Source organism: Desmodus rotundus, chromosome 2 (assembly GCF_022682495.2).
Source record: "Desmodus rotundus isolate HL8 chromosome 2, HLdesRot8A.1, whole genome shotgun sequence".
NCBI classification, from domain to species: domain Eukaryota; kingdom Metazoa; phylum Chordata; class Mammalia; order Chiroptera; family Phyllostomidae; genus Desmodus; species Desmodus rotundus.
Window position 1 is genome coordinate 207,498,602 of NC_071388.1, and position 25,365 is coordinate 207,523,966.

Here is a 25,365-nt window from a genome sequence, read left to right on the forward strand (position 1 = left end):
GCCTTGCGGGCACAGCTGGGGGTTGTGCGCTACACAGTGTGTTTGAAAAGCTGGCGCCGAGGCTGGGAGAGGAGGAGGAGGATGGCTAACGCCGGGCTAAGGCGGCTGGCCCCTGGTGACCTTTGCTTGTGGGAGGGTTAAATGTCAGCGAAGGGGCCCAGGACACCATGTGGCCCCTCAGGTATGCTGATTAGCCTAGTAGGGCAGGGTGGTCTGTGAGAGGCAGAGGGCTCTCCTCCGCCCCATCTGCTGTGGCTGCAGTGCAGGGTATGAGGCCTTGGGGCTCCATGCCCTCGGGACCAGGCTCTGCTGCAGGGGCCGTGGGGGTGTTCAAGGATGCGGCCTTGGCCCCCCCAGAGTGCGGAGGGGCCGCGAGCGCTCAGGCCTTCGCCCTGCAGGGTGCTGCTGGAAGGCCCTCAGGCTAAGGGGAAGGGCTGTGTTGGGGGCTCCGTGTTAAGGTGGGGACTGGGGCCAGGCTGTCCCTGTGGGGGGCCAATGCCCTCACGCCCAGTTCCCCCAGAGGAGGGCCCTGTGCAGGGAGCCAGGAGTGCAGAAGAGGCACACTGAGCACAGACAGGCAGCGCAGAGGTAAAGCTCTGCTTCTAGAAATCAGAGGGGTCGGGGTTCGGGTGGAGGGAGGTGAGCCGGTCTCTTGCAAAGTAGCTGCTGTCTGCCTGGGTCACCAGGCCAGCGGCCCTCCTGGTGCTGCCTGGTGGGGGGGTGAGGGCTCTTTCTGAAACCACCTGCCTCTGTGAGTAGCCTTCAGTCTCGGTCAGCTCAGCCACCATCACCAGAGAGCACACACTGAGTGGCTGAGGCAACAGACGTGTATTTCTCATGGTTCTGGAGGCTGGAGTTCAAGATCAAGTTTATTTCCCGGTGAGGGTCCCCTTCCTGGCCTGCAAGCACCTGGCGTCTCTTCTCCTGGGGCTCTAATCCCATCGCCAGGGCCGCACCCTCAGAACCTCATGTAACCCTGATCACCTCCCCCATGCCCCGCCAACCTTCACATTGCGGGGTCGGGTCTTTGTGGGGGACACAGCTTCATCCACACTGCCTTTGGAGGCCTTGGCCCCGGCTGTGCGAAGAGCAAGGCCGCTCAGGTCTCCAGACACTCATGCCAAGGGAGCAGCCACCTTGCCTGCATGTGTGCTCTTATGTGGGCACTTCCTGAGCGCCCTGCGTGTGCCAGGCGGAGCGGCAGCCAGGACACAGCTGCAGCTCCATGAGGGGCGGGGGGGTGGCAGGGGAGCAGGTGTGCAGGCAGGGCCGTGTGGCACCCGTGGGCTTGCGGTCCGATCTGCTGGCGCGGGCGTGCTTCAAGTGGGCTCTGTGGCGTGATCTGTAGTTAGAAAGGAGAAGAGCCTCATCTCTCAGGAGGAAGTTGTGCAGCCAGGGGATTGCGCAAGATGCCTGGTGCCTCCCAGAAGGGCTGGGCCGGGCCAGTGCTTGGTGGAGGTGTAGCAGAGAGGTACCTGGATTTCTTGTTGCCTTACAGCCGGGGGTCTCACCCTCCGGGCACTAAGGTTGTGTGGGGAGGGTTGGCTGCTTTGCCAAGAGGCCCTGAGCATTCAAAGCAGCTCACTCGTTTCCTTGGTCACAGTCTTCATGCGTGTGCATTAAGGGACGACCTTGAGGCTGAGGCACTGGTGGCAGCCACCATCTGAGGTGTGGAGGAACTCATCCATGACAGCTCCCTGAGAGCGACACCACGGGCCTCTGTGGCTTCTGTTTGCTCTCCCCGGCTGAAGGCGAGCTCGCAGCATCTCTGTCGAGGGCCCCGTGCCTGGTGGCGCCTGTGGCGGCACTGGCTGTGCAGACGCCCTGCCAGTGGGCAGAGCGGCTGGGGCGGGAAGTGGACGTGCAGGCACAGTGCTCACGGTCACCTCAGTGTGAGCTGGGTGGAGCCCTTTGTGCAAATAGTGAGTCATACACTTAAGTAGGTCTACTTATAGTGTGTAAGTGGCACGCACCAAAGCTGGTGAGAACCCAGGACAAGGTGCCCTCCGCACCCCTGCCCCCAGGGGCTGGCACAGCACCCCAGTGCTGGCGCCCTCTGCTGAGCTCGCAATGCTGTGCTGCGGGCGGGCTGGCCGCTTCTGGTGCTCGGCGGTCATCGCGCCCCGGGCAGCGCCTGCCTGGCCAGGTCCGGACCTGTCTCTTCTCTCGCGCCAGCGCCAGACTGTCTTCTCAGACATTCACTTCTCTTACGTGTGCCCCCGCACCCCCCCCCCCAAGTCCTACCCACACCGTTCCTATCTCACTGGGCCGCGGAGAAGCTGGCCACAGCGCTGTGGGGACCACGGGCGGGACACGCCTGCCCGAGAAAGGCCGCTCCCTCGGCCAGCATCAGGCTGTCCAGAAGAGCCCTCAAGGACTGTTCTTCCCAAGTCTTCCCGACAGAAAGGCAGAGACGGTACAGCAGAATGTGTAAGCGTATGTGCCTTAAAGACACAGTTTGGTCACAGAGGTAGCGTGGGTTTTGACATGATTCATGTGAGTGACTCTGATGGAGTGCGTGCCCTGCGTGAGCTGCTGGGCAGGGCTGGCCTTTGCCCCCTGTGGGAGGGTCTACTGGGGTCTCCGCACCCTGTTTCCTTCAGTGGACCCCCTGCTCTAGGGCAGGACAGGAGTCAGCCCATCGGGAGGCCAGAGCTGAAGACGGCTGAGGTCGTCAGGAGGACACAGACACTGAAGCTTGCTGAGTGGCCACACTGGAATGCTCCCCACGAGACTGCCCGGGGGAATGCCCAGGCTTGGCTTCATCACAAAACCTGGTCCTTTCCCGGCGCAGCGAGGGAATGACTTACGGTTCCTGCTCTCCCCACAACCAGCTCCACTGAAGGGGTGCAGGGACGGGTGAGGGGTGCTGAGCTGACATGCTGTTCAGGGACCGGTAGGAGATGCCTGCAGCCCTGAGGGTGAGGGTGCTGCCGGGCGCCCTGAAGGAGGGGAGTGTCCGGGGAAAGTGGGCCGGAAAGGCGGCAGGAAGACACACAGGTGTGTGAATGCGTGGGTTTGGGCCGGGAGCTCGCTGCTTGGGGGAACAAGGCTTTAGGTGACAGCCTGTGACTGTTCATCCAGAGGCGAGTTCTGTGTTGATTTCGTGACTTCTGCTGGCGCTGAAGTAAGCGTGCGAGGGCCGTGGTGCCGCCCTGCCTGCCACTGTGCACTGGAGAGCCGCCCCGCCTCAGGGCTCGGCTTCAGACCAAGTGTAGGTTTCGGTTTGTTCAGCTTACTTATTTCTCCCCTTAGTGTTCTGGAAGAAGTTGTGAGCTGGTGATTTTTTTAAAGATTTTATTTATTTATTTTAGACAGAGGGGAAGGGAAGGAAAAAGAGGGAGAGGAACATCAGTGTGCGGTTGCCTCTTGCATGCCCCCTACTGGCTTGTAACCCAGGCATGTGCCCTGACTGGAAGTCGAACCAGCAACCCTTTGGTTCACAGATCGGCGTTCAGCCCACTGAGCCACCCCAGCCAGGACTAGAGCTGGTGATTTTATGTGGAGTGACTGACTAATATTAACACCAATCTCTTTGTTTCTACAGAGGTTGCAGAACTTGAAGCTAACTTACCTTGTAAGTATAGCGCCCCGGCCGGCGTCAGCGCTGTGAAACGATCGCGGGCGAGCTTGTGTGTTTATAACCTTGCAGAGCAAGGAGTCCGGATTTCGTGTGTGTTAGCGACATGCTATTTTACAAAAGGTTTCATTTATTTTTAGACAGAGGAAGGGAGAGAGAAAGGGAGGGAGAGAAACATTGACGGGTGACCTCTCGTAGGTGCCCCAGCTGGGACCAAACCCGCAGTCCAGGCCTGTGCCCTGACCTGGACTTGCACCGCTGACCTTTCCCTTTGCTGGACAATGCTCAACCCGCTGAGCCACACCGGTCTGGGCAGAGTACGCTTTCATTTTGGCAGGCGGGGGCCAACGGTGTTCAAGGCCCTGGTCGGGCTGAGAGGAGTCCGTCGGCCTTGCGCGCTGCTCCTGGCCTTCCTGTGGCGGGGCTGCACTGGCCGGGTTCCCTCTTGCCCCCGCCCTCTTTAAGGGAGAAGGTCTGTGGACCAAGGTGGACAGTTCTAGGTTTTCCAGTTGACCTTTTTGGCCCAGAAAGTGCTTATTTGCCATTGATCCTTGTGCATGAGGTGGACGGCTGGGCCACCTGTTGTCACCCGGTCCCCTCCTGTGCCTGTCCTCCCTCTGAGACGCTGACCCCTCGGGTAGCCCTCTGTCGGGAGCCGGCTCGCTTTCCAGGCCGTGGACGGGGGTCCAGGCCCAGTGCCTTGTTTAGGGCCATCTGGGACTAAAAGCTTCAGCCATCTGAATATTTTTTTGAATTTGAACTTTTTCTCAACATACTCAGTGAAAAAACCATTCTGAGGCTTGTGGGTCTGCTGGTTTGGGTGAAGCCTGCCGCAGGGCCCGTCCGCTGTGGTGCTGGGGCTGGGGGCACTTCCACCTCCTCCTGAAGCTGGAAAGGTGGCCGTGGGGTGTCACCCCTAAGTAGGCGTGACGTCGGTTTCTGAGGTAAGTACATATCGTCCTTTACTTTTCAGGTATTTTTATATGTAGTGTTTATGGGCAGAACGGGTCGTGATATGAAATGTTCTTCCTTGTGCGTCTCAGTCAGAAATGCCTTGAAAGTCGTTGGGTCCCTTGATCTGGAAGTGCCCCTCCAGTGAGAGCCGGGGGGACGTGCCCCGGCGGCCCCTGGAAGGTTCTCTTCCCACCCACTGAAATGTCTGTGGGTGAGTTGCTTTAAAATGTTCCAGGAAAACAAACCAACCCATCACCTTGTATTTGGGCAGGCTAGACAAGTCAGGATTGGCCAAACACCGAAGCTGGGGGATGGGTTTACTATACTCTTCTCTCTTTCTTCCTGTTCTGTAAAAATTTGTATGTTGGGACATTTTTGGAATAAAAAAGTGAAGCAGTTCTTCTGTTCTCTCCTCCCACGATGTTCTCTGCCCCCCAGCCCCAGCCCCGCTTGAACGTACACACACGCACAGCTCATCAAGGACCCTGGAAACCTCCCCTCTCGCACAGTTCCTTCTGTCCTCAGCCATGGGTCTTACAGGGGTTGTTGGCTCTTCACCCAAAGAGTGACTTCGGTTTAAAAAAAAATTTGGGCCGAAAACAACAAAACTTTATAATTGGCTTTCAAACCAATATCGAACTAAATACCTTATGTTTAACTAAGTATCTTAGCCCTTCGGCTGTCAGATTAAAAAGACTACGAGCTACCTTCCTCTCCTTTTCTCCAACCACCGCTGCCCCCCGCCCTCTAGCGCCCCCATTCACAGTGGGGGCCCCGGGGTCAAATTAGTGCATGCAGATGAGCCAGGCCTTCCGAAAGTGTGCAGCTCATTATTTGAGAGGAAACGAGCCACCAGATCAGTCTGTACTGTCTGCTCAGTAATCTCTCTGTGATATTTATTAAGGCGAAGGAAGTAACTGGCCACAAAGCAGTGCTGCCGAGTTACTAGACTTCTGTACCTGCGTGTTTATGGAGGTTTCTCTGTTCGCAAAGAAGGAAAACTCCTTCGGTTTGGTCCTGGGAGCAGGCAGTGCAGCGCCCCCTGCCTGGCGTCTTTCAGGCGAGTGACTTATTATGCGAGCCCGCACCCTCCACGGAGCACACGCTTAGTTGTGGAGTTTCAGCCAAGCTCCTGCGTCGAACTGGAACAAAAGCTTGACTTCTAACATTTAACTGATGGTGTTAGAATTCTGACCTTTAAAATTTGGGTTTTTTTTTTTTTAGTAGTTCTATTGTTCTTCAGTCTGCCTGGATCGGTTCCTTATTCTTGGTGTGGCAGTCCGAGTGGGAGGGGCTGACCTACGTCAGCACCTTCCTTCAGACAAAGGCGAACGCTCAGAGTGGGAAACAGATGGTGATGCCAGCCTCACGTGTATACACGTGCCCTCGTCACGTTCTCGCGACGCCCCTTTCACTGAAAATACGGTGTTTATCTTCTCCCCTGAGGACAGGGGGGGACGAAGCCCACTTCGACTGTTCGGTCCGCAGGTCGGCCGCGGGTTGCGTGGAGCGTGGGCCTCTTCGGCCCCATCTTCTTCATTTCTGAGACCAGGGTGGTGACCATGCCGTCCCTCGGGCCCCTGCCTGCTCTGCTGGACTGAGTTAGCTGCCATCCTTCGGTGCCTTTCTGAAGCGTTGGTTAAAAAGGGACCCCCAGCAAGCTGCGTGGTTCTTGGTGCTGCGCCTGGCACGGCCGCCACAGAGCGGAAGGGGGCGTGGCGGGGAGAGAAGAGGCCTGAGCTGGGCTTTCATTCGGGAACCAAACTGCCTTCTCTCGGAACCCGTGTGGCTGGGGCTAGTCACCGAACCTCTGGTCCTAGTGTCACCTCTGACGACTGAGGACTTCATTTTATTTATTTTTAATTCTTTAAATTGTTCAAGTACAGTTGTTTCCCTTTTCCTGCCACCACTTTCCCCAGCCCCACCCACCCACCTCCCACCCTTAATCCTACCCCCTCTGGCTTTGTCCAAGGGCCCTTTACACATGTTCCTTGACGCTGGTTGAGGACTTTGGGCCTGGCGGTCGCTAAGGCCACCTCCAAGTCTGCGCTCGCGTCACCCCGTTGTTGATAGAAACCCCATGCTGTCGCAAAACCAGTCAGAAGTTTCCAGTGGGACTCGTGAGATACAGCACGACGTGCCATGTTCACGGAGCACGGACAGTTTCCCTGTGTGTCCTTCCCACATGCTGCTGGTGTCGAATTTGAAGGAGGCAGGCCCCAGCCCGCTTGCCCATCAGCACCCCCAGCCAGGGGCTCTCCTCTCGGGGGTCTGTGTGCACGCCCAGGCCTCTGCCAGGCGATGCAGCAGACACAGCCGGGGCCATCGGGGCCACTAATGGAGCAAGTCAAGCTACCCGTTGGATTGCGAGGACATTTTTTTTAATGTCACAGAAAACACTGGGTGTGAGCCAACTTCCTGACCACACGTCCTTTTTAACCGGCATGGCGGTGGGCCAGGCGCAGACGGCGAGTGTGGCCTGGGCTCCTCCTGGCTTCTCCCTGCGTGGTGGCCTTGCTCCTGGTATTCTGACCTCTGAGGGAGGGTTTCTGTCCTTCAAAGTACAGCAGCGAGCACAGTTCTTGAGATTGATGGAAAGATCTCTGTTGCCAGCGACCGTCTGAAGGGAGGAGAACGTCTCCATTGGGAATTCAGTAGTGAAGGCTCTCCCAGGAAACAGCTGGCCTGCCTTTTTCGCACAGCGGCCCAGTCGCCATCAGGCGGGCGGGCGGGCAGGGCTCCAGCGCCCCTCTGCTGTGGGTGCTGGGGGGGCGGGCAGGGCTCCGACGCCCTTCTGCTATGGGAGCTGTGGGGCCCTGCCGGGCGCCGCCGCTGGCTCCGCCACCCTCCCGACCTGCCGTTTCTTTTGCAGGTACGTGTAAAGTGCACTTTCCCGATCCGAACAAGCTCCACTGCTTCCAGCTGACTGTGACCCCAGGTAACTGCGCCTGCGCGTAAGTGTCACTGTGATTTTCACACCGTGGAGGTGAGACTCCACCCAAACCTGTGAACTCCAACTGTTTGGAAGTTACGGCAGTCGTGACCTTCCCGTAGGGGGACAAGATACGAGCTTTGTGGTTGAATAAAGCCCAGTGATGGGAATCTGCATCCTTCACTCCAGTGACCGGGGACAGACGGGGGCAGCCTGGCGACCCCGTGAGCAGGACAGGCTGCCAGCGTGTGCCCTGTGGTCTCCCGGGCCCCGCGGGGAGCAGCCGTGTGGCGGGGGTTGAGTGAGCCGCACAGCGGGGACGGAGCAGGACCTGTCTCTCAGGACAGCTTGCGGGTGGCGGAGATGGTGTGAGCGCATAGACGGGCGCCGGCAGACCACCGGCTGTCCTGGTTAGGACTGATGGGTGTCTCTGCTGCACGGGCCCCAGCAGGATGCCATAGTGCTGCGCCGTGGAACAACAGGGCTGTGGGAGGGAGGGCTCGCTCAGCTCTCCTTAAAGTGCAGCTCCGGGGTCGCAGGTCCCAGTAGCACATGTGCCCTCAGGCAGTGAGTGGGGTGCCGTGGGCAGCGGGAGGGAGGGAAGGAGGACGAGGGGGCTCACTGGAGGGGAGGGGAGTGTGGCGGAGGAAACGAGGGTGTCTTTTGCTTTGGGGTATGGAGGGGGGCGGGAAACAGACTCCGGCGGCACTAGCTAGTTTACGAGTGGAAGAACGCAGACTTCCAGCAGGTGCTGCTGCGCCCACGGATGGGCCCTGGCTTCCTGTCCCTGTAGGTAGAATGTTTTTGTATGTTTTTTTTTCCTGTGGAAGGTGTTGTATAGTAACAGGAAAAATCCATTTTCAAAATGAGCTTGAAAAGTTTTAAAAACGTTCTGACCCACGTGGTGGCCCTGCACACCACTCTGGGACGCGAGCGAAAATTCGGCCCCGTGCGTGTCCGCTCAGGCGCCTGAGCACTGGGGAGAGGTCCACCCGAGCGCCTGACACCCAGGCATAACCAGACTCGGGGCCTCCAACCGAAGTGGCGGGAATGGTCACCGCACTTGGCCGCCTCCCCAAAACCCTTTGCCTGTTCTGCTAACTTTATGAGGGGCGCTGGTCACACTTGCTGTCCCATGGTGACTCACAGGCACCAGTTCAGAGTGTTTCCAGAAGTCACTGAGGTGAAGAGGCTGGCCCTCTACTGACAGAGCCGTCTCTGAGGTGTGTGTGTGTGTGAGTGTGTGAGTGAGTGTGTAAGTGTGTAAGGTCAGAACACTGGCCGCCCACTGCCCTCCCCCCACTTCCAGTGGCCGCCAGGGATGCTGGGCACTGCCCTAGCCCGGGCACCGGCATGATGGCCCTTCTCAGCTGCTTGATGCCCTTTGCCAGGTCCTCACTGTGTCAGCAGAGTGGACCTCTGCCTAACTGTTTCTGTTTTAGCTGCCTTTTCCCCCTCATTGCACGGGCGTTGGGATTCCGTACACGGCGCTGTCTCGTGTTCTTGGAAACGGAGCGTGAGTGCTTGTTTCGGTCTGGCGTTCTCTGTCGGGTCTGATAGGAAGGGACTTGGGTGTCAGCTCCTGTCACTGTAAATGCTCAGCACTCGTGTTTGGGACACGGTGGTCACGTGTGTGCCGAGTGTCGGAGCTGCGGCGGCTGCTGCCCAGGGGTCAGAGACGCAGCAGCCTCCTGCCAGCCCTCAACACTTGCCTGGTCGGGTTTTTCCAGTCCTCTCTGGGCCCTGGCCTGGTAGCTCAGTTGGTAGAGCATCGTCCCGATACGCCAAAGTTACATGTTCGATCCCCGGTCAGGGCACAAACAAGAGTCAACCAGTGGGTGCGCCAGTAAGTGGGACAGCGGATCAGTGTTTCTCTCTCTCTCCCTCTCTTTCAAATAAACAAATACTTAAAAGCACACTTTCTGGAGTCCCGCTCCTTTTAGTATTGGAGAAAACCGCAGGCGCGTGCCTAGGCAGTTTCCTCGCCGCTCGGAGCAGATGGCGTCGCTCCTGGACCGCATGCAGCCAGCTGTCCTGGGGCTGCGGTGAGCGTGGAGGCGGGAGCGCAGGCCCTGGGCTGCTGGAGGGGCGGGGGTGGGGGGCACCCCTGCAGTATAAGCTCACAGCTCATCCTGGATCCCGGCAGTCTAGTGCTGTTCGTACTTGGTGACATTTTCGGTTTCGTGGGGGTTTGGAATGTCCTTCATGCTCGGGCATGTGTTCTTCAGAGGAAGGGTGGAACTGAAATTTGGTGACGGGAAATGAATTTAGGAGAAAAAGAAAAGTCTTCACTGACAAAACAAGAAAAACTACTAGCAAGTGAAACGAGACCAACCAAAGCAAGACCCTAAACACTAACTCAGATCCCCCTGGAACCCCTGGGGGGCGAGGGGGGCGTCGGAACTCCATGGGTCGCTGTGGCCCAGCTGGCCCGGGGTGTCCCGCAGCCGGCTCCCCTGCAGGCATCTAGAACGGGGCTGTGGGCGTGAATGACACTTACTAAATAACTACTTACTTTAATTGTAGTTTTTCCTTTACAAGTAAATTTATTGAGGTATAAAATTACAAACAATAAAATGTACTAATTTGAACTGTTCGGCCTAATGAGTGTTGAGAAACGTGTGCCCCAGGGTAGCCTGGAGTAGCTGCGGCATTTCTGCCACTCCCGAAGCTGCCTTCTGCTTCTTTGCAGCCCCTTTCTCGGCCCCTGCTACCCACCCAAAATTCCTTCCTGACCACTGGCACCGCGGTCAGGTTTGCCAGTTCTGGAATTTCATGTCGGTGGGGTCTTACGTGAGAGAATCATGTGTCTTACGTGCTTACGCAGTCTGCTTCTGGCTTCCTGCGTTAACGAGTGCTTAAATTCACGCACGACGTGTGTGGGTCAGTAGCTCCTTGCTCTGTGTTCACCGTGCGAACGTGCCATAATCGCTCATCTTCCTGTTGGGCCTGGGACCTCTCTGCGGCTCCGGCTGTTACCAGTGAGTCTGCTGTCAGCACCCTCTCACCGTCTCAGTATACCCTTCTTTCCGCTTCTCGTCGGCCCCACTGTAGGGTGGAATCTCTGAGTCATAAGAAAGACACATGTTTAACTTTTTTTTTTTTCAATTTTATTGTTTTTAGAGAGAGGGGAAGGAGAAGGGGAGAGAGAGAGAGAAACATCAGTGTGTGGTTGCCTCTCGTGAGCCCTCAGCTGGGAACCTGGTCCACAGCCCAGGCACATGCCCTGACTGGGAATTGAACCAGTGATGTTTTGGTTCACAGGCTGGTACTCCATCCACTGAGCCACACCAGCCAGGGCTATGTTTAACTTTTTAGGAAGCTTTCTAAAGTGGATGTACTGTACACCAACTAGCAACGTGTCACAAGTCCCGATTGTTCAGTATACTTCTCGGTATTGGGGTGTGAAGTAGGGCCTCACCGTGGCTTTGGTTTGCATTTCCCGGAGGCTGGGACCCCGACTGGGGCCGTGCTGGCACTCTGCTCAGTCCGGCCCGTCCGCACCCGCGGCTCGTCTCCGCCTCTGCAGGTCCTCACTTTGTCTCCGCCGCATCTTTGGTTTCCGTGTGTAGATATGTGGGTCACTAAGTCTGTCGCATTTTATGAAGCTGTTGTAAATGGTGTTTTTAAAATTTCCATTCTACTTGTTACTAGTGTATAAAAATACGATTGATTTTTAAAAATGTATCCGTCATGTGTCTTGTTACCTTGCTAAATTCATTTATTAAAATGCCAGTATCTTTTTAAAAACATCCTCAGGATTTCTGGGGTGAGGGACCTGTCAGTAGACAGCGTGGCTTCGTTCTCACCAGTACGCGCGCCTGTGCCCTCTTTGTCTGGTGGCACAGGCTGTGGCCGCCGGCACTTGGTGAGCAGGCGCTGGCAGAGCGTGTCTCCGCCTTGGTGCTGATCTCAGGGGGCGTGGCCAGTGCTCATTGTTCATTGAATACAGCGTCAGCTGTGGATTGTTTTTTTTATTTTTAGGGTTTTATTTATTTTTAGAGAGATGGAAGGGAAGAGGAGAGGGAGGGAAACATGTGGTTGCCTCTTGTGCGCCCCTACTGGGGACCTGGCCTGCAACCCAGGCCTGTGCCCAGACTGGGAATTGGACAGGCGACCCTTTTGCTCCCAGGCCAGCGGCACTCAGCCCACGGAGCCACACCAGCCAGGGCAACATGTTGTACCTCTTTATGGATGAGTTGTCTTCTGTCTGTGTACCGGTCTGTCTGTCTGCCCAGCAGCTGACGGACCTCCTCGTGGTCCCACTGCGTATGTGCCGCATGCACAGGGCTGCGGCGGACCTCGGGGGACAGGCCAGTGTGCCTGCGCGTGTCCCCTTCTCCCAGCCCTGCGGTCCCTGGGTCCCGGGTAAGGGACAGCCGTCTGCACAGGTCACTGCTGGACTGTCTTCCCGCAGGAGGACCTGCGCCCGTCCCTGCCGTCGCCCGTTCCTACCAGCATGGAGGAGAATCCCCCGTTGCCACGTTCTTGCCACCATCCGTTCTTGTCAATCTTCCCCCCACTCCCCCGGCCACCCTGGCGGGCGTCAGCCCATGTTCTCTGTCCCAGGGTCCGCTCAGGTCTTTGTCCATTTGAAGGCTGTGCTGCTTGTCCTGTGTGGCTCAGTTGCAAAGTTTATACACCTGGATACAAGTTCTTTATTAGATAGGTGGGTTTTTTAATGCTTAATAACATCTGTTTATTGATTTGACATGTATAAGGGTTTTTGATCAGGGAATTCTACAGCTACATTGTAAATCTCATACACTTAATGTGTGCTCACCTAAATATGTTTTTAAATGTATCAATTGTCACTGGAGTTCTTTTAATTTTTATGTTTAACTTGTTGCACAGCGCTCCCTGACTGGCGAATGATCATGGAAGTGCAGTGTATGTGGAGTTACAGAATTTTAATAGGTCTCTCTGTTCTCCCCACTGTGTCGTTAGTGGGCGTTCGCAGCTTTGCATCATAGCTTTGGAGTCCGAGAAGGAAAAGTCTCTAAATGGGAAATAACGTCAGACCCCCGTTTTTGAGCAAGGAAGTATGGTTGGAAAGCCTGAAGCACGTCTCTGGTTGCACACGTGAAAATTCTGAGGCATTTGGGTGATGGGGGAGGTTCCAGAAGGTGAGGATGTGGAGCGGAGCCCTGCCGCAGCCTTGCAGCCCAACGCACACCTGACCCCGGGGTCCCTGGTGGCCCTTGGTCCATTGGCCTGGAGTGTGGTGCAGCGCCCATCCCGACGAGGGGACAGATGGAAGGGGAGCACTTCCCCGGTGGCTCTTCTCCTTAGGGAGCCCCAGGAGCGCTGGTGGCAGAAACGGGACGCGAGCCCTTGGACAGTCTGCCGTCTGCTGTCTCCTGGGGGGCCGGGTCTTGGCCACCCGTCCTGCTGAGTGGGCAACTTGCCGACTGAGCGCACTCACCCAGATTTCTGCCCTCTGCTGGCGTGTGGCTCCACAGCCGGTGTTCTCCTGGCGTGCTCAGGCGTCCCAGAGTGAGTGGGAGAGTAAATGTCCGGTGAAGAAAGTATTTCACGGTCAGCTGTGTGCACACAGGCAGTGTGTACTGACCACCCCCGAAGGGCATGCTCTTCAAAAACGCAAGCACTTGCCCTGGCTGCTGTGGCCCAGTGGGTTGAGTGCCGGCCTGGGAACCAAAGCTCACTGGTTCGATTCCCAGTCAGGGCACACGCCTGGGTTGTGGCCCAGTCCCCAGTAGGGGGTGTGCAAGAGGAAACCAATCAGTGTATCTCTTGCACACGGATGTTTCTCTCCCTGAGTCTCCCTTCCTTCCCTTCTCTAAAATAAATGAAACTTTACGAAGTGCCAGCTGTTTCCTGTGCCACCCGACGGTGGCTTTTGTGTGGCGGAGGCTGCTGCTTTTCCATCTTCTCCAAAAGCTGTGTTTAGTGAGGCAGTGCTTACAGAGTGATTGTGTCGCAGGCCCTGGTGTGCGGTCTGCTGCACGGGGACACCCAAAGTTGGGCGACCACCAGCACGGTGGAGATGGAGTGTTTCCATCGGCCCAGCGAGTTCCCCTGCCCCCCCCCCCCCCCCCGGGTCCAGGACGCTGATCTGATCTCCCCAGTGCCGTCCAGATGGCACCAAGCAGCACGCAGCCCTCTGGAAATGGCTTCTGTCACTCACCACGGTGCTTTCAAGTATCACTGCGTCTGTGGGCCATCTCTGACCTTGACAGTGGAGGGAGGCCCTGAGCCGAGGGACAGGGCAGCCGCTCAAAGCAGGAAAATGAAGGAAGCGGATGTGCCCTGAGCGCCGGGAAGGAGCGCAGTGGCCGGTGCTGCGTGGTGGCGTCCGGACTTCTGGCCAGTGGGGGTGATCCGCTTGTGTTGTGTGCGCCCCGGAGTGTGTGGTCGCACAAGCGGCAGTTACTGGTAGCTGTGCTTTTCGTTCCCTGAGAAACGTTTGTCTAAGGACGACAGACGTTGTATGTTTTAAAAAGAAGTGGTTCCATAGCTTCAGGTTTTATGATTAGCGTTGTGATAGTTTTTGAGTTGGTTTTTGCGTACGGTGCAGAATTAGGTCTGGTTCCTACCCCTACCGGCCTTGCCTCCCTTCAGGGGCCCCCCTCCCTGCAGATAACAGGGAAGCGGTGCTCCCTTCTCCCTCCGGGGGGCAGCGGCGCAGGCTCGGCACTCTCCGCTCAGCTGCAGGACTCAGCGGCTGGGCCCCGCCCTCTGGGGTCCCGTTGCTTCTGTGCTGAGACCTGTCAGCGAGAACCCGTACCTCTCAGGAGGTGAAGGGCCGTGCAGCTTGTTTATTCTCAGTGAGCTCCGGTCATCGTGTCCTTCGAGGACTTTGTTCACGTCGCCCGCGTCTGCAGGCTGGTTGGCGAAAGGTCGCGGCCCCTGCCCCGTCCTTTAAGTTCTGTAGACTGTTCACAGCCACTCTGGATTCCTGCTCTCAGGGTTTCGGGCTCGCTTGCTTTCTTGGCCAGGTTGGTTTGAGGGGTGTCCATTTCATCGATCGATGCAAAGAACCAGATTTGGTTTCATCGACTTTCCTCTGATATTTTTGTTTCCCACTCAAACCTCTGCTCTTTCCTTCCTGCTGCTTGTTTTCCGTCTCATCGGCCCTGCAGGGGCGTCCAGGGTGGGGGCCTAGTCAGACGGCAGCGGCCTTCCCTTGCCCTCTCCGCCTTTACCCCGTCGTCCTCGCTCACGCGGCCTGCGATCCAGCCCCGGTGTTTTCTGGGCCGCACACACTCTGTTTTCCTTACATACCAGCACACTCACTATTTCTGACCCCTCTTCCTCTTCGTCTGTCGTTTTCCTGCTGCCTGAAGGGGGTCCTTGGGCGAGGGGCAGGGTTAGCATGGCTTGCTGGTGGTGGGTCTGTCAGCTGAGGTGCTGGAGGTGACCGTGTCCGCACGCAGGGGCTTTCACTCTCCTGCGCCCTGACTGGTACTTCTCACGAGCAGTGAGGGTGCGCTGCCCCACTCGATGCCCTGTGCGTCTTGTTCTCAGGCTGCTGCTAAGCCCGACTCTCAGTTTTCGGCGGTCCCATGCTCTTTGACGCGGTTTTCTTTCTGTTTATCTCACTTGGCGTTTATTGAGCTTTTTGGACCCGTGAGTTAGAGTTCTTATCACATTTAGAAAAAATGCAGTCAGCATTTCTTTGAAACACTTTTTCTGTACCCCTCCCTGGGACTCCAGTTGTATATCTGTCCCTGTCTCTCTCACACGGCTGCACCCCACCCACCGGCCTCCGGGGCTCATTGGTCTGCTTGGGCCTCGAGGAGGAGCTCCGCCTGCATGGTCGGACGTTCTCCAGTCTCCTCCAGCAAAGTCTTCCGTTTCAACACTGGGTTTTCTAGCCTTTGTGGTTTGCTTCTTTTTCAATGTTTTCCATTTCCTTCCTCCTCATGTCCATGGTCCCCTCTACGCCTCAGCCCGAGGGGTTTGCCCGCACGCCCACCTGACCCCATGTCCCAGCCAGGCCCCGCCCAGCCTCCACCTCTGCGGGTTCCCTGAACACCAGCCCCCAGGAGGACTGTGGTCACCGGTGCCCTTTCCCAGCTCTCCCTCCCACCGCCCCGTTTAGAGTGGCAGCCCCTGCCACCTCCCGCCCCCGTGGCTCTCACCACCTCCCGTGAACGTGGCTCACTTGTTCACGCTGTGCCCCTGCCACCGCAGCGCAGGCCTCCTGGGCCAGAGGGTCACTGCCCTGTCCGCCATCCTGCCGTGCCCAGGACAGTGCCCAGCACGCGCCTGGGGGAGGGCAGGGTGTGGTGACGCCACACCGCTGTGGCGGGCTTGGGGGTCACCGCACAGGGAAGGGCGCCACGGCTGAACTTCGTCGGCACTCGTGTCCGGTGACGTTGTGAGTGACCATTACTCTGCGCTGGGTGCAGGAGCTCCACGCCCCTGGTCTTCACTTTCTCTGCAGACGCGCACACTGGGAACAAGCAGACAGGCACGGGAGGCGTTTTCTTGTTGCTTGTCGGCCTGTCCTTGGACTTCCAAGCGAGAGGCCACAAGTCACGGAGGCAGTTTGCACACACGATCTTTCAGCTGGCGGGTCCGCGAGGGCCCGTCTCCCACTTGGTTGAAAGCAGACACTGGAAAGCAGCTGAGGTGGAAGAGGCCTTGCCACCTAGGCGTCAGGGTCCCACAGCGTCACTGCGTCTGAGGCACAGAACCACTTCCCCGCAACGCTGGTTCAGGCGCCAATCTGTTGGCAGCGACTCTGCCTCGGCCACGCCACCCCTCTTCGCTCCTGAGATGATGCCTCTCACGGCCGGCTCACGGCCAGGTTTCCTTCCTGGTCACCTGTGTGGGAGTAGTGCCACCGTGCTGGTGCTCACTGTGTCTCTCGGGGGGATGTGTGCCTCCACGGCCGAGTCCATGGGAGTCTCCGAACGGGGCGCTGACCATCTGGCCTCAGACGCCAGCACGGCCGGCCCTGGCGACCAACATTTCACTCGGTCCTCTGGGCTCACAGCAAGAGGACACAGAGAAGGAGGCCTTCTGGACAGGCTGGGAAGGGACCCTGGGCATCCCTGGCTGGCGGGCGCCTCGACCTCAAGCACCGTCTGGTGGGTCCATTTTAGACCAAGCACACGTGGACAGTGAAAGGGCCCTGAGCGGTCTGTCCTCCTAGGGACCCCTGTCACCAGCACACACGGATGCCCGGGTCTTGGGAGGCAGGAGGCAGCAGGCTCCAGGGCACCAGAGAGGGGAGGAGCGCGTCCTCACAGTGCAACCCTGGGGGCCGTGCTGGCAGCCTGCCCTACAGCCTTCACCCTTGTCCTTGAGCACCTGTTTGCGGTCGCGGAGGCGACAGGGACGGGGATGCGGTTGGCCTGCCCAACACGGACACGTGGGGCCCTGGGCCCTGGTGCACGCTGGGTCATAGGTGCGCCGATGGAACCCTCTGCCCACAGGCCCAGCCTGGGTGGGCCCTTCTCCTGTCCACTTGCCACGTGTGCGCATGGGAGCCAGACCTGGGGTGGGGTGGGCGAGAGCGCGCGAGCCGGGTCCCCGTGGGGAAAACTAGTGCTGGAGCTGCACGTCTTGCTGCGGTCTGCCCTCGGCGGCTTTTCGAGTTGGACTGCTGGGTTTCTGGGCAAGTTCAATAATAAGTAAGCAGGCTGGACTGGCTCCACAGCTGTGTAGCTTAGAAGGAAAAAAGTTCTGGCTCAGAAGCAAATCATTTTCCTGAAAGAGGTTTTTCCCATGAAATAGGGAAAAAATGAGAATAGCCTGCTATACTTTCTTTGAGTTCAGAGATGACAATTCTCATTGCTAACCAAGAACTCGACCAGGCCAGAAGGACACGTGAGCTCAAACCACGCTGGACCAAACAGCAGTCTCTGAAACTGATGGGCCGTGGCGTGGAGTCCCAGCTGTGGCCTGTGGCACGGAGAGCCAGCCGGAGGAGAGCCGCGGTATTTGGGGTGGAGAGGCCCGTGCAGGGCCCGGGGCGCAGGAAGAGGACAGAGCCAGTGCTGCGGCAGCCAACGCTGTGGCCGCAGCTCACAGGGCACCACACGCTGTCAGGAGACCCCGTCTGCTGCTGAGCGTGGTGACCAGCATCAGCCCCGAGACCGGTGGCCACAGCGCCGTGGGGGTGCACTCTGAGTATTCCGTTCCGAAGATGCCACTTGCCTGAACAGTTCTCGTATCTGGAGTTGAAGTATTTCCCCAAGAGTGTCTCTTCCACAGACAACGCTGTCAGTCACTGACCACTGGAAGTCGCCCGGGCAGGTCGCTGGGGCACAGCAGCAAGTGCTGCGGGGCGGCGGGCAAGCAGCTGGAAAGCACCCCCCGGTCTGTACGGTGACGTCCAGATGAATGCGGGCGCATCATCGTAGAATGCGTGCAACCCTAGGTCGCTAGCAGATAATGGAGAAATAAGGTATTTCTGTCACCTCGGTTGGAAAAGACCTTGTCAAGGGGACACACACCAAGGACGGAAACTACAGAAAGACTGACTTGAGGGAGAGGGCTAGCCGCACGCCGAGGTCCGGAGGGGAGCAGCTGCTGCGAGTGGGTGTTTTACGTCAGCAGCCGAGGGAAGCGTGCGTGTAGTATCGCTGACCTGTTCACGGTGGGAGATATTTTGGGGAAAGTTGAACTTCCATTTTTTAAAAAAAGATTTTATTTATTCTTCACGAGACGGGAAGGGAGGGAGAGAAACACCGGTGAGAGAGAGACACTGTCAGTCATTGCCTCTCGCACGCAGGCCTGTGCAGGCGCGCCGACCAGGCGTGGAACCGGGACCTTTCGCTTTGTCGGACGGCACCCCACCCACTGAGCCACGCCAGTCAGGGCTGAACCTGCATGTTAAGGATGTGTTAATTTTGTCAAATTGTAGAATTTAAGTCCCGGGGCGCATTTCTGAACTCATGCCTGTAGCGTGAACCCCTGGGAACCGGGCTCCCCCACTGGCGGACCCTGGAAGAGGCCCAGAGGCAGTGGCCCAGTCAAGGGCACTGGTGTGGGCTGGGCTGGGCTGCTCCAACCCTGACCACCTGCGTGCCCACGGAGCTCCTCTGCCAGGCGGCAGCTCTTCCCTGGTTCGGGGCCGTGGGCCCGGGGCCTGGAGCAGTGCCCTGCACAGAGCCTGTTCTTAGTCAGCCTGTGCTGAAGGGCCAGGGCCGTGTGCCAGGCACTGGGGGTGCAGCAGTCCCCACTGGCCCCCAGCCTGCGGCACTGCTGCTCTCGTGGGAGACCAGCCGCAAACAGGTGACCACATGGCTTAAATAAGGGGTTAGCTTTAGTGACGTGTGGTGAGGGGACACGCGGGGTGTCCGACGTGGAGTAGGTGGGCCGGGGCAAGGGCAGGCTGCTTAGGCCGCGGGGTCTCCAGAGACTGTGGAGCACGCTGCGCTGGGTGGGGTGGGCCCGGTCAGCCTGGCGGAGACACCCTGCCGTCCCTTGTGGACTCTGAGTTCTCCGTACCTGCTGCTTCCTAACACACTGTCTGCTTTTGTTTCCTCTTTTTTTTAATTTAAAGGATTTTTTTGTTTTGTTTTGTGTTTTTTGATAGACGAGGGTTACTACCAGGGTGGAAAATTTCAGTTTGAGACGGAAGTCCCTGATGCGTACAACATGGTGGTGAGTAGCCTGCGTCGGAGCCTGTCTGCCGTGCGTGCGGCCGGGCGGGGCAGGGCTGAACCTGCTGGTGCCGCGCGGCTGGTGTCGCTCGGCGGCAGAGCCCAGAGCCTGATAGGGTCACTGCGTGAGCCCACACCTGTGAGGACTGCTGGGCAGTCTGCGCCCCGCCCGGTCTAGGGGTCAGGGATGGGGAGTGCCAGCTGGGGAGGCTGCGGCACTGAAGGGAGCGGCGCTTTATTGAAAGCTGGAGTTCGTTCATGCTGAGGCACCAGAGTTCCAGAGGCGTGAAAAGTGTGTACGCAGAATTTTAGGAAAAAGTAGTGTCTTGTAGTTTCCAACTGGAAGTAATTTAAACCCACAGCTGCGTGGGAATCCCTCAGGGTTCCCCCGAGGTAATAATTACACCAAGTGCTATCCCATCCCGTCTCTGCTTTGAGGGACTTGCTGCCCAGTTGGGAAGTGAGAGAAAGTGTTGAAAATTATTGTAGTATGTTGGAAGTGGGAAGAAGCAAACCAGTGATCAATGACAGGAAACTAATTTCCGGGAACTCTTTGGAAAATGGCTGGGCCAGTTCAGCTGCTGGAGAGAGACCGCTCAGGGCTGCCCCCAAGCGGGCGGAGGCATCTGGGTGGCGCAGGACCTCTGGGTCAGTGTGAGCCTGTGGGGCTCCCTGGGAGGGAGGGAGGGACAGAGCTGTCTCCTCCTCAGAGCTGATCCGGGGCTTCAGTCTGCCCCCCCCCCACCCACTTTGACCTGCAGGCCTCACTGGCCACGCAGGCTGTACCTGCTTTCTCTCTGTCGAATTCATTCCCATTTATTTGTTGAAAAGCAGATCAGAGCATATTGAATTGATTGAAACTCACTGGGAACCTGTAGCCCCTGGACACCTAATCTCACACTGTCGGGTGAATGAGAGTCTCGTGGTGTCTGGGTGTTTTAAAATCAGGAAGCAAACCCTGAGAAAGTGCGTTTGCTTCAGCAAGCGAGAGCCAAAGCTGAGGGAGTGACGGGAGCGGGGGAGTGTGGGTGGTGAGGCACCCTGGGTCGGTATCAGGACACAGATTTGATTACAGAGATTTTTTAAAGCTCTTCTACACCGGAGACTAACATCATAAGGCAAACGAATGCCAAGTGACGCACTGGGAAAATGTTGCCCCTCTGTGACAAGTGGTTGACACTTAATATCTGCTAGGTGACGTGTCTGGTGGCTGAACCAAGGAGACCTGCTGTGGGTCTATGACTGGGGAAAGGCCAGTCCCTTTCTGTGGGGGAGGGGGCAGTGGATGCTGTGTCCGCAGCCAGGGCTCTGGCCGGCGCTCGTCTGTCGGCGCTCGTCTGTCTGCCCTCGTCCTGGGAAACGCACCCTGCAGATGTTAGCGAGGGCAGGCACTGATTCAGCGCTGTCCGTGGTGGACACAGGAGGCACATTAAATGTGTAGCGACAGGGAGCTGGCTTCTTAAATGCTGTTGCTCGTACTGTGAAATGCGAGGAAGCCCAAAGCCATCTGAAGCGGTGACAGAAACAGGTGTGAGAGATGTGTAGCACAGGTCCCCGCTCCTGCAGGCCCGTGAGGGCAATAGAGATTGTTTCTGGGCGGAGTCACTTTTTTATACATATAAATACATCTTTCTGTTGTCTTGTTTTCTTAAATGAGTACAGGTTGCTTTTACAATACCCTTAAAAGAACCTTGCCCCACACGCCCTCATAAACAGTGTAGACCCGCCCTGCTCCCCAGCAACCCTTTCCGTTCTCCCCGTAAGTGTGTGTGGCCCCGGCTCGCACCCGGGCATGTCAGCAGCTGCTAGCAGCGTCTTCAGGAGCACAGACAGAGGGAGCGGCCCCCAGTGCTGTGAGGAGCCATTTGCAGCACTGGGTCAGCAGCTCAGTGCAGGGGTGGGGGAGGGGAGGGGGGAGCTGCAGGGCCGGAGGCGCCTCTGTGGAACCCCGCCCAGCCATGTAGGCCAGGGGCTCCTCCAGGGCTCCGTAGGGGCAAGGTGGGCTTTACCAGCGAGACTAGCCCCTTGGGTGTGGGGTGACAGTACAGTCCCGTGTGGGTGACACGAGCCCGTGTCCGAGGCAGGATGCTGAGGGAGCAGGGGAACAAGGGATTGGGTGGGGGCTGTGATGGGGCTGTGGGCTGCTACGTGCTCTGGACCTCTCTCTCTCTCTTTCTCTTTCTCTCTTTTTCTATCTCTCTGTCTCTCTCTCTCCGTTGCAGCCTCCCAAAGTGAAATGCTTGACCAGGATCTGGCACCCCAACATCACAGAGATGGGAGAGATATGTCTGAGGTGAGTGCCGCCTCCTTACAGTCCTCTGCACTGGTATGAGTCCTGGCCAGGTGGGGCAGGGCAGAGGACCAGCCTGGGGCTTTGAGCTGCATGGGGGGGGGGGGGGGGGGGCAGTGGCTTCCTGCGCCCTCTGCTGGCCAAGGTCTCACAGGGCCCCTGCAGCTGCCCCCTGCCCAGGGTGCCTGCCCTCGGGGAGGTGAGGGGTGTGGTGAGTTCAGGATGGAGGGGACACCGGGCAGGAAGCTCCAGGTGCCCTTATTCCCACTGGCGTCGCCGTCACTGCCACACCGTCACGGCAACATGTCCTGCAGCGTCTCCAGCACACTGCGCCCCGCCCAGACCCTCCTGTCCGGGAGGACTGGACACCCTGCCCGTGACTGAGGTCCTGGGACGTCAGGCTCGGGCATGGGCGGGGCCTCGGTGGGTGAGAGGCCTCCCGCAGCCGGACCGGAGATGGTGAGGCCCCTGCCGACCTGGCTGCTCCCGCTGACTGCTCCCCTCTCTGTCTGTCCCAGTTTACTGCGAGAACACTCGATCGACGGCACCGGCTGGGCTCCCACGAGGACGTTGAAGGTAGGGCGCGCTGCCTTTGACCACAGCCATGCCCTGGGGCCCTCTCCCTCAGGAACCCGGAGCCCGGGAGAGCAGCAATGTCCTCTGACCTGTGCACACAGGTGGCCAGGCACAGCCTGACCTCCCACTGCCCCCTGGGGCTGCTCTACCTTGGCCTTGTCCCATCTGGCTGCCTATAACTGCCCGTTTCTATTCTTTGTACCCCTCAACCCCAGTCTTTTACAGTTGTCTCACCCTTAAAGGTAAAGGGGGTTCCGGGAACGGATAGGGAGGGAGGGAGAGGAGAGCTATGTGTGACTTCTGTGTCGCTTCTGAGTGCACTGGACAGCAGCCAGCCATGCCTGGCGGGGAGGGCAGCCGTGGGGCCTGAGCACACCACTCCACTGGCTTCTCCGGCTCGGGCTTGAGCTGCCTTCAGGGGCGCATGTCACAGTGCCCACAGGGGCCCCAGCCGTGCCCCCCACACGGGGCTTTTCTGTGGTGGCATCCAGGGGGCACCTGGGGTTTCTCCGTGTGGCCTGATCTCTGCACTAGAAGCAGTCACACTCCTGGCTCGTGCGTGCTCAGCAGTGAGCAGCACCCGACTGCTGCTGCCATTTCTGACTAGGGAGCCGGTTCCAGGCGGCCGCCCCCTGTGTCCTGTCTCCTGCTGGGCCGACGCTGCCCAGCAACAGAGTGCTCGCCCCAGCGGGGTTCAGGCAGCTGCGCTCCCTGCCTGCACTTCGCTGGCCCCCGGCTCAGCACAGGAGCATGGTCATCTGGGCCAGGCCATCTCCCCTGGTGACTGTCCTTCACCTCCTCTGAGGCCAGCAGTCTTAGCAGGTCCCTGGGAAAGGGCGGTGGGTGTCCAGCCGGCGTGTCGGTGAAGCCCTGAGCACTGGCCGACCCAGCACATATGCCGGCTTCCTCTCCCCTCCCTCAAGAGCAGTGGTGGCCCCTGGGCACGGCCAGGTGCGGGTTACAGAAGCAGACCGGCCTGAGCCTGTGCCACGCGCACCAGGCGTGAGCATGGTGTGGAGGCAGTGCTGGTGCAGTCCCTCGGGTCCCAGGGGTGAGCCTGAGCCGGCGGGACAGGCTGGGCCCCACACGCTGAGTGACCTCTGCAGCATCCATCCCACACAGATTGGTGGGCTCGTCTCTCAGAGGCCATCCTTGCTCTGCATCCTCCGCCCTCGGGAGGGGCTGGACGCAGGCCGTGGCTGTGCTGAGACCCAGGGACGCGTGTGTGGTCTGGGAGGGCCCGCAGGTGACAGGTCTGAGCTCAGCTCCCTGGTGGCTCCCGCCCTGGCTGTGGGGACCTGCCCTGGGGCCTGGAAGCCATCGGCTGTTGGGTGTCACCGAGCAGGCGCTCTGGGGGAAGAGCTTGGGGAAGGATTTGGGGGCCCAGGCTGGGACACTGCAAACTCCACGTGGTCCTGACCGTGGCTTCTTGTGAGGTGTGGTCTCTGCTGCCCTGGGTAGCCTGCCCTGCCCTCTAGGGACTCAGCTCCAGTCCAGGCAGCCCCTTGACAAGGCAGGTGCTCTTCCTGGCCAGGCCACCGTCTACCCTGGTGAGCCTTCTGTGGGGATGGGTCTGTGGGAGCTCCGTTGCCTGAGAGGGGAGCTCTCCCCCAGCTCTGGCCCCAGGCCTGGCGCACACCAGAAGGACGGGGGAGTGGGTGGTGGATGGACGAGAGGTGGGCAGTCACACTGAGCCAAGTGTGAGTGAACACGAGAGCGGCCCGAGGGAGAAGGTTTGCGAGTTGAGGGAGAGGGCCAGGAAGAGCTGACTGGCAGGCGTCAGTCTGTCGAGAGGGCCTTCAGTGTCTTATCGACAACAATTTCTGAGCTTTGAATTTTGAGAAAATGTTGGTCTCCCTTGAGTTTTGGAGCAACCAAGAGAGAGGGGAGGGGGGTGGGCGGGGGACGAGCTCACCACGATCCCCAAGAGCGACTGGTGCCCAAAGAGTCGGTGCTGGAGGTGACTTTGCGCCAAGTCCGGACGCTGCGTAGTAGTGACAGGCCAGGGCGGTGGCAGGTCGGCCGTTGTGCAGGCGCTGCCTGGGGCTCTGTCACCACCCCTGTGGTCCGCGGCTCACCAGAGGGCCCAGGGTGCTGCCCTCGGTGTTCCCCAGGGCCCGGCCGTCGTGAGAGAAGTCATTCCAGTTGCTGTCTTGGGGAAACAGCCCGCCGACGGTGGGTTTTGATAGGTTCCGGTCCACATTTCTCGTCGTGGGTTTAAGACTGAGTGCACAGGAGTCTCAAACTGGTCTTTTCTTTCTTCCTTGTTCCAGGACGTTGTTTGGGGATTGAACTCCTTGTTTACTGTAAGTATTTTGACCAAAACCCCAAGCTTCCCTTGCTCCCCGCTGGCTGGGGCTAGACCTCCCCCTTTAGGGTAAATGGGAATCAGAGACAGCACCCTGTCCGCCCCTTTCCTGCTGTACCATGTGGGCGTTGGGGGGGTTGCTGAGGCAGCAGGGGTGGGGCAGCACTCCCGGTCTGGGTCTGCATACCTGGTGGTGGGTGGCGGCCCCTCTGGCCACACCGAGCCTGCCCTGCCCCGCCCCGCCTGCTCTCACAGCCTCCAGCGGGCTCACAGGTCAGCCCCCTCCGCCCTCAGGGGGAGAGGGGCTGTCCTCATCCTGGCCTCAGAGGCCATGGGCTCCTTGTTCTTGTCTTCAGCGAAATGAAAAACAGCAGAGCCTAACAATTAGACTCCAAGTCCCCGCCTCCCTTTGCCTTCTGATCTGGCTTCAGCGGGCGATGCCCGGAACATGAGCAGCACACCAGCGCTGAGGCCCTGCTGGTCTCAGCCATTTGGTTGTGATTCTGGCTTTGGCTTTTTCATTGAGGTGGAAGCAGCGTTACTTCTGTGGGGCCTGGGCATGGTGCAGACTGCCTGGCCGTCGGGTCCCTTTGTCACAGGCCAGAGAGCACAGGGCCACATTGTCATGGTCATCTGCCACCACGGCGGAACCTTCCAGAAACCCGTCCTGCTTCACTGACCCCCAACCCTGGTCTAGGCAGGAGGGGGTTGGTGCCCTGCCCACGAGCGTGGTCCTTGTGAGTGCAAGCTAGAGCTCAAGGTCAGGACGGGAGCCACAGACTGACAAAGGCAAAGCTGTTCGTCACAAAGGAAAGGAGGAGAATTTATCCCTAAGGAGAAAAAAGAGTGATGGGACTCTAGTTCGGAAAGCACCTGGTGAGTGGCTTTGCATTCTCCAGCCACTGGCAGCGTGAGGGATGCGTGTGGCTGCAGTTCCTCCGTTTTCACCAAACTGCACGCAGCCACACGTGAGCGCAGCCCCCGCTTCCTTCAGCCGAGCGCCAGCCTTCATTTTGAAAAGTGTGCAGCTCAGCACCTCACGTCGGAAGAGCCCCACTTCACCATGGGGCTTCGTCCTGTGTCGTGCTGTGTAGGTTTCAGCTGCCGGGTTCGTAAGCAAGACTTAGCACAGCAGGAGGACGG

General features: G+C 58.6%; 1 protein-coding gene across 3 annotated transcripts in view; it reads left to right on the forward strand.

The window, feature by feature from the left end:
* Positions 1 to 25,365, forward strand: part of UBE2F (ubiquitin conjugating enzyme E2 F (putative)) — a 34,015-nt gene that overhangs the window by 5,767 nt on the left and 2,883 nt on the right. For 2 of the 3 annotated variants that reach the window (XM_053919285.1, XM_024563914.4), the window contains exons 3-8: positions 3,548 to 3,577; positions 7,407 to 7,472; positions 18,982 to 19,049; positions 21,271 to 21,341; positions 21,857 to 21,914; positions 24,188 to 24,220. In XM_053919285.1, coding sequence (XP_053775260.1) covers positions 3,548 to 3,577; positions 7,407 to 7,472; positions 18,982 to 19,049; positions 21,271 to 21,341; positions 21,857 to 21,914; positions 24,188 to 24,220 — 326 coding nt within the window. The remainder of the gene's footprint in view (positions 1 to 3,547; positions 3,578 to 7,406; positions 7,473 to 18,981; positions 19,050 to 21,270; positions 21,342 to 21,856; positions 21,915 to 24,187; positions 24,221 to 25,365) is intronic. The other variant, XM_053919286.1, reaches the window with a different exon arrangement.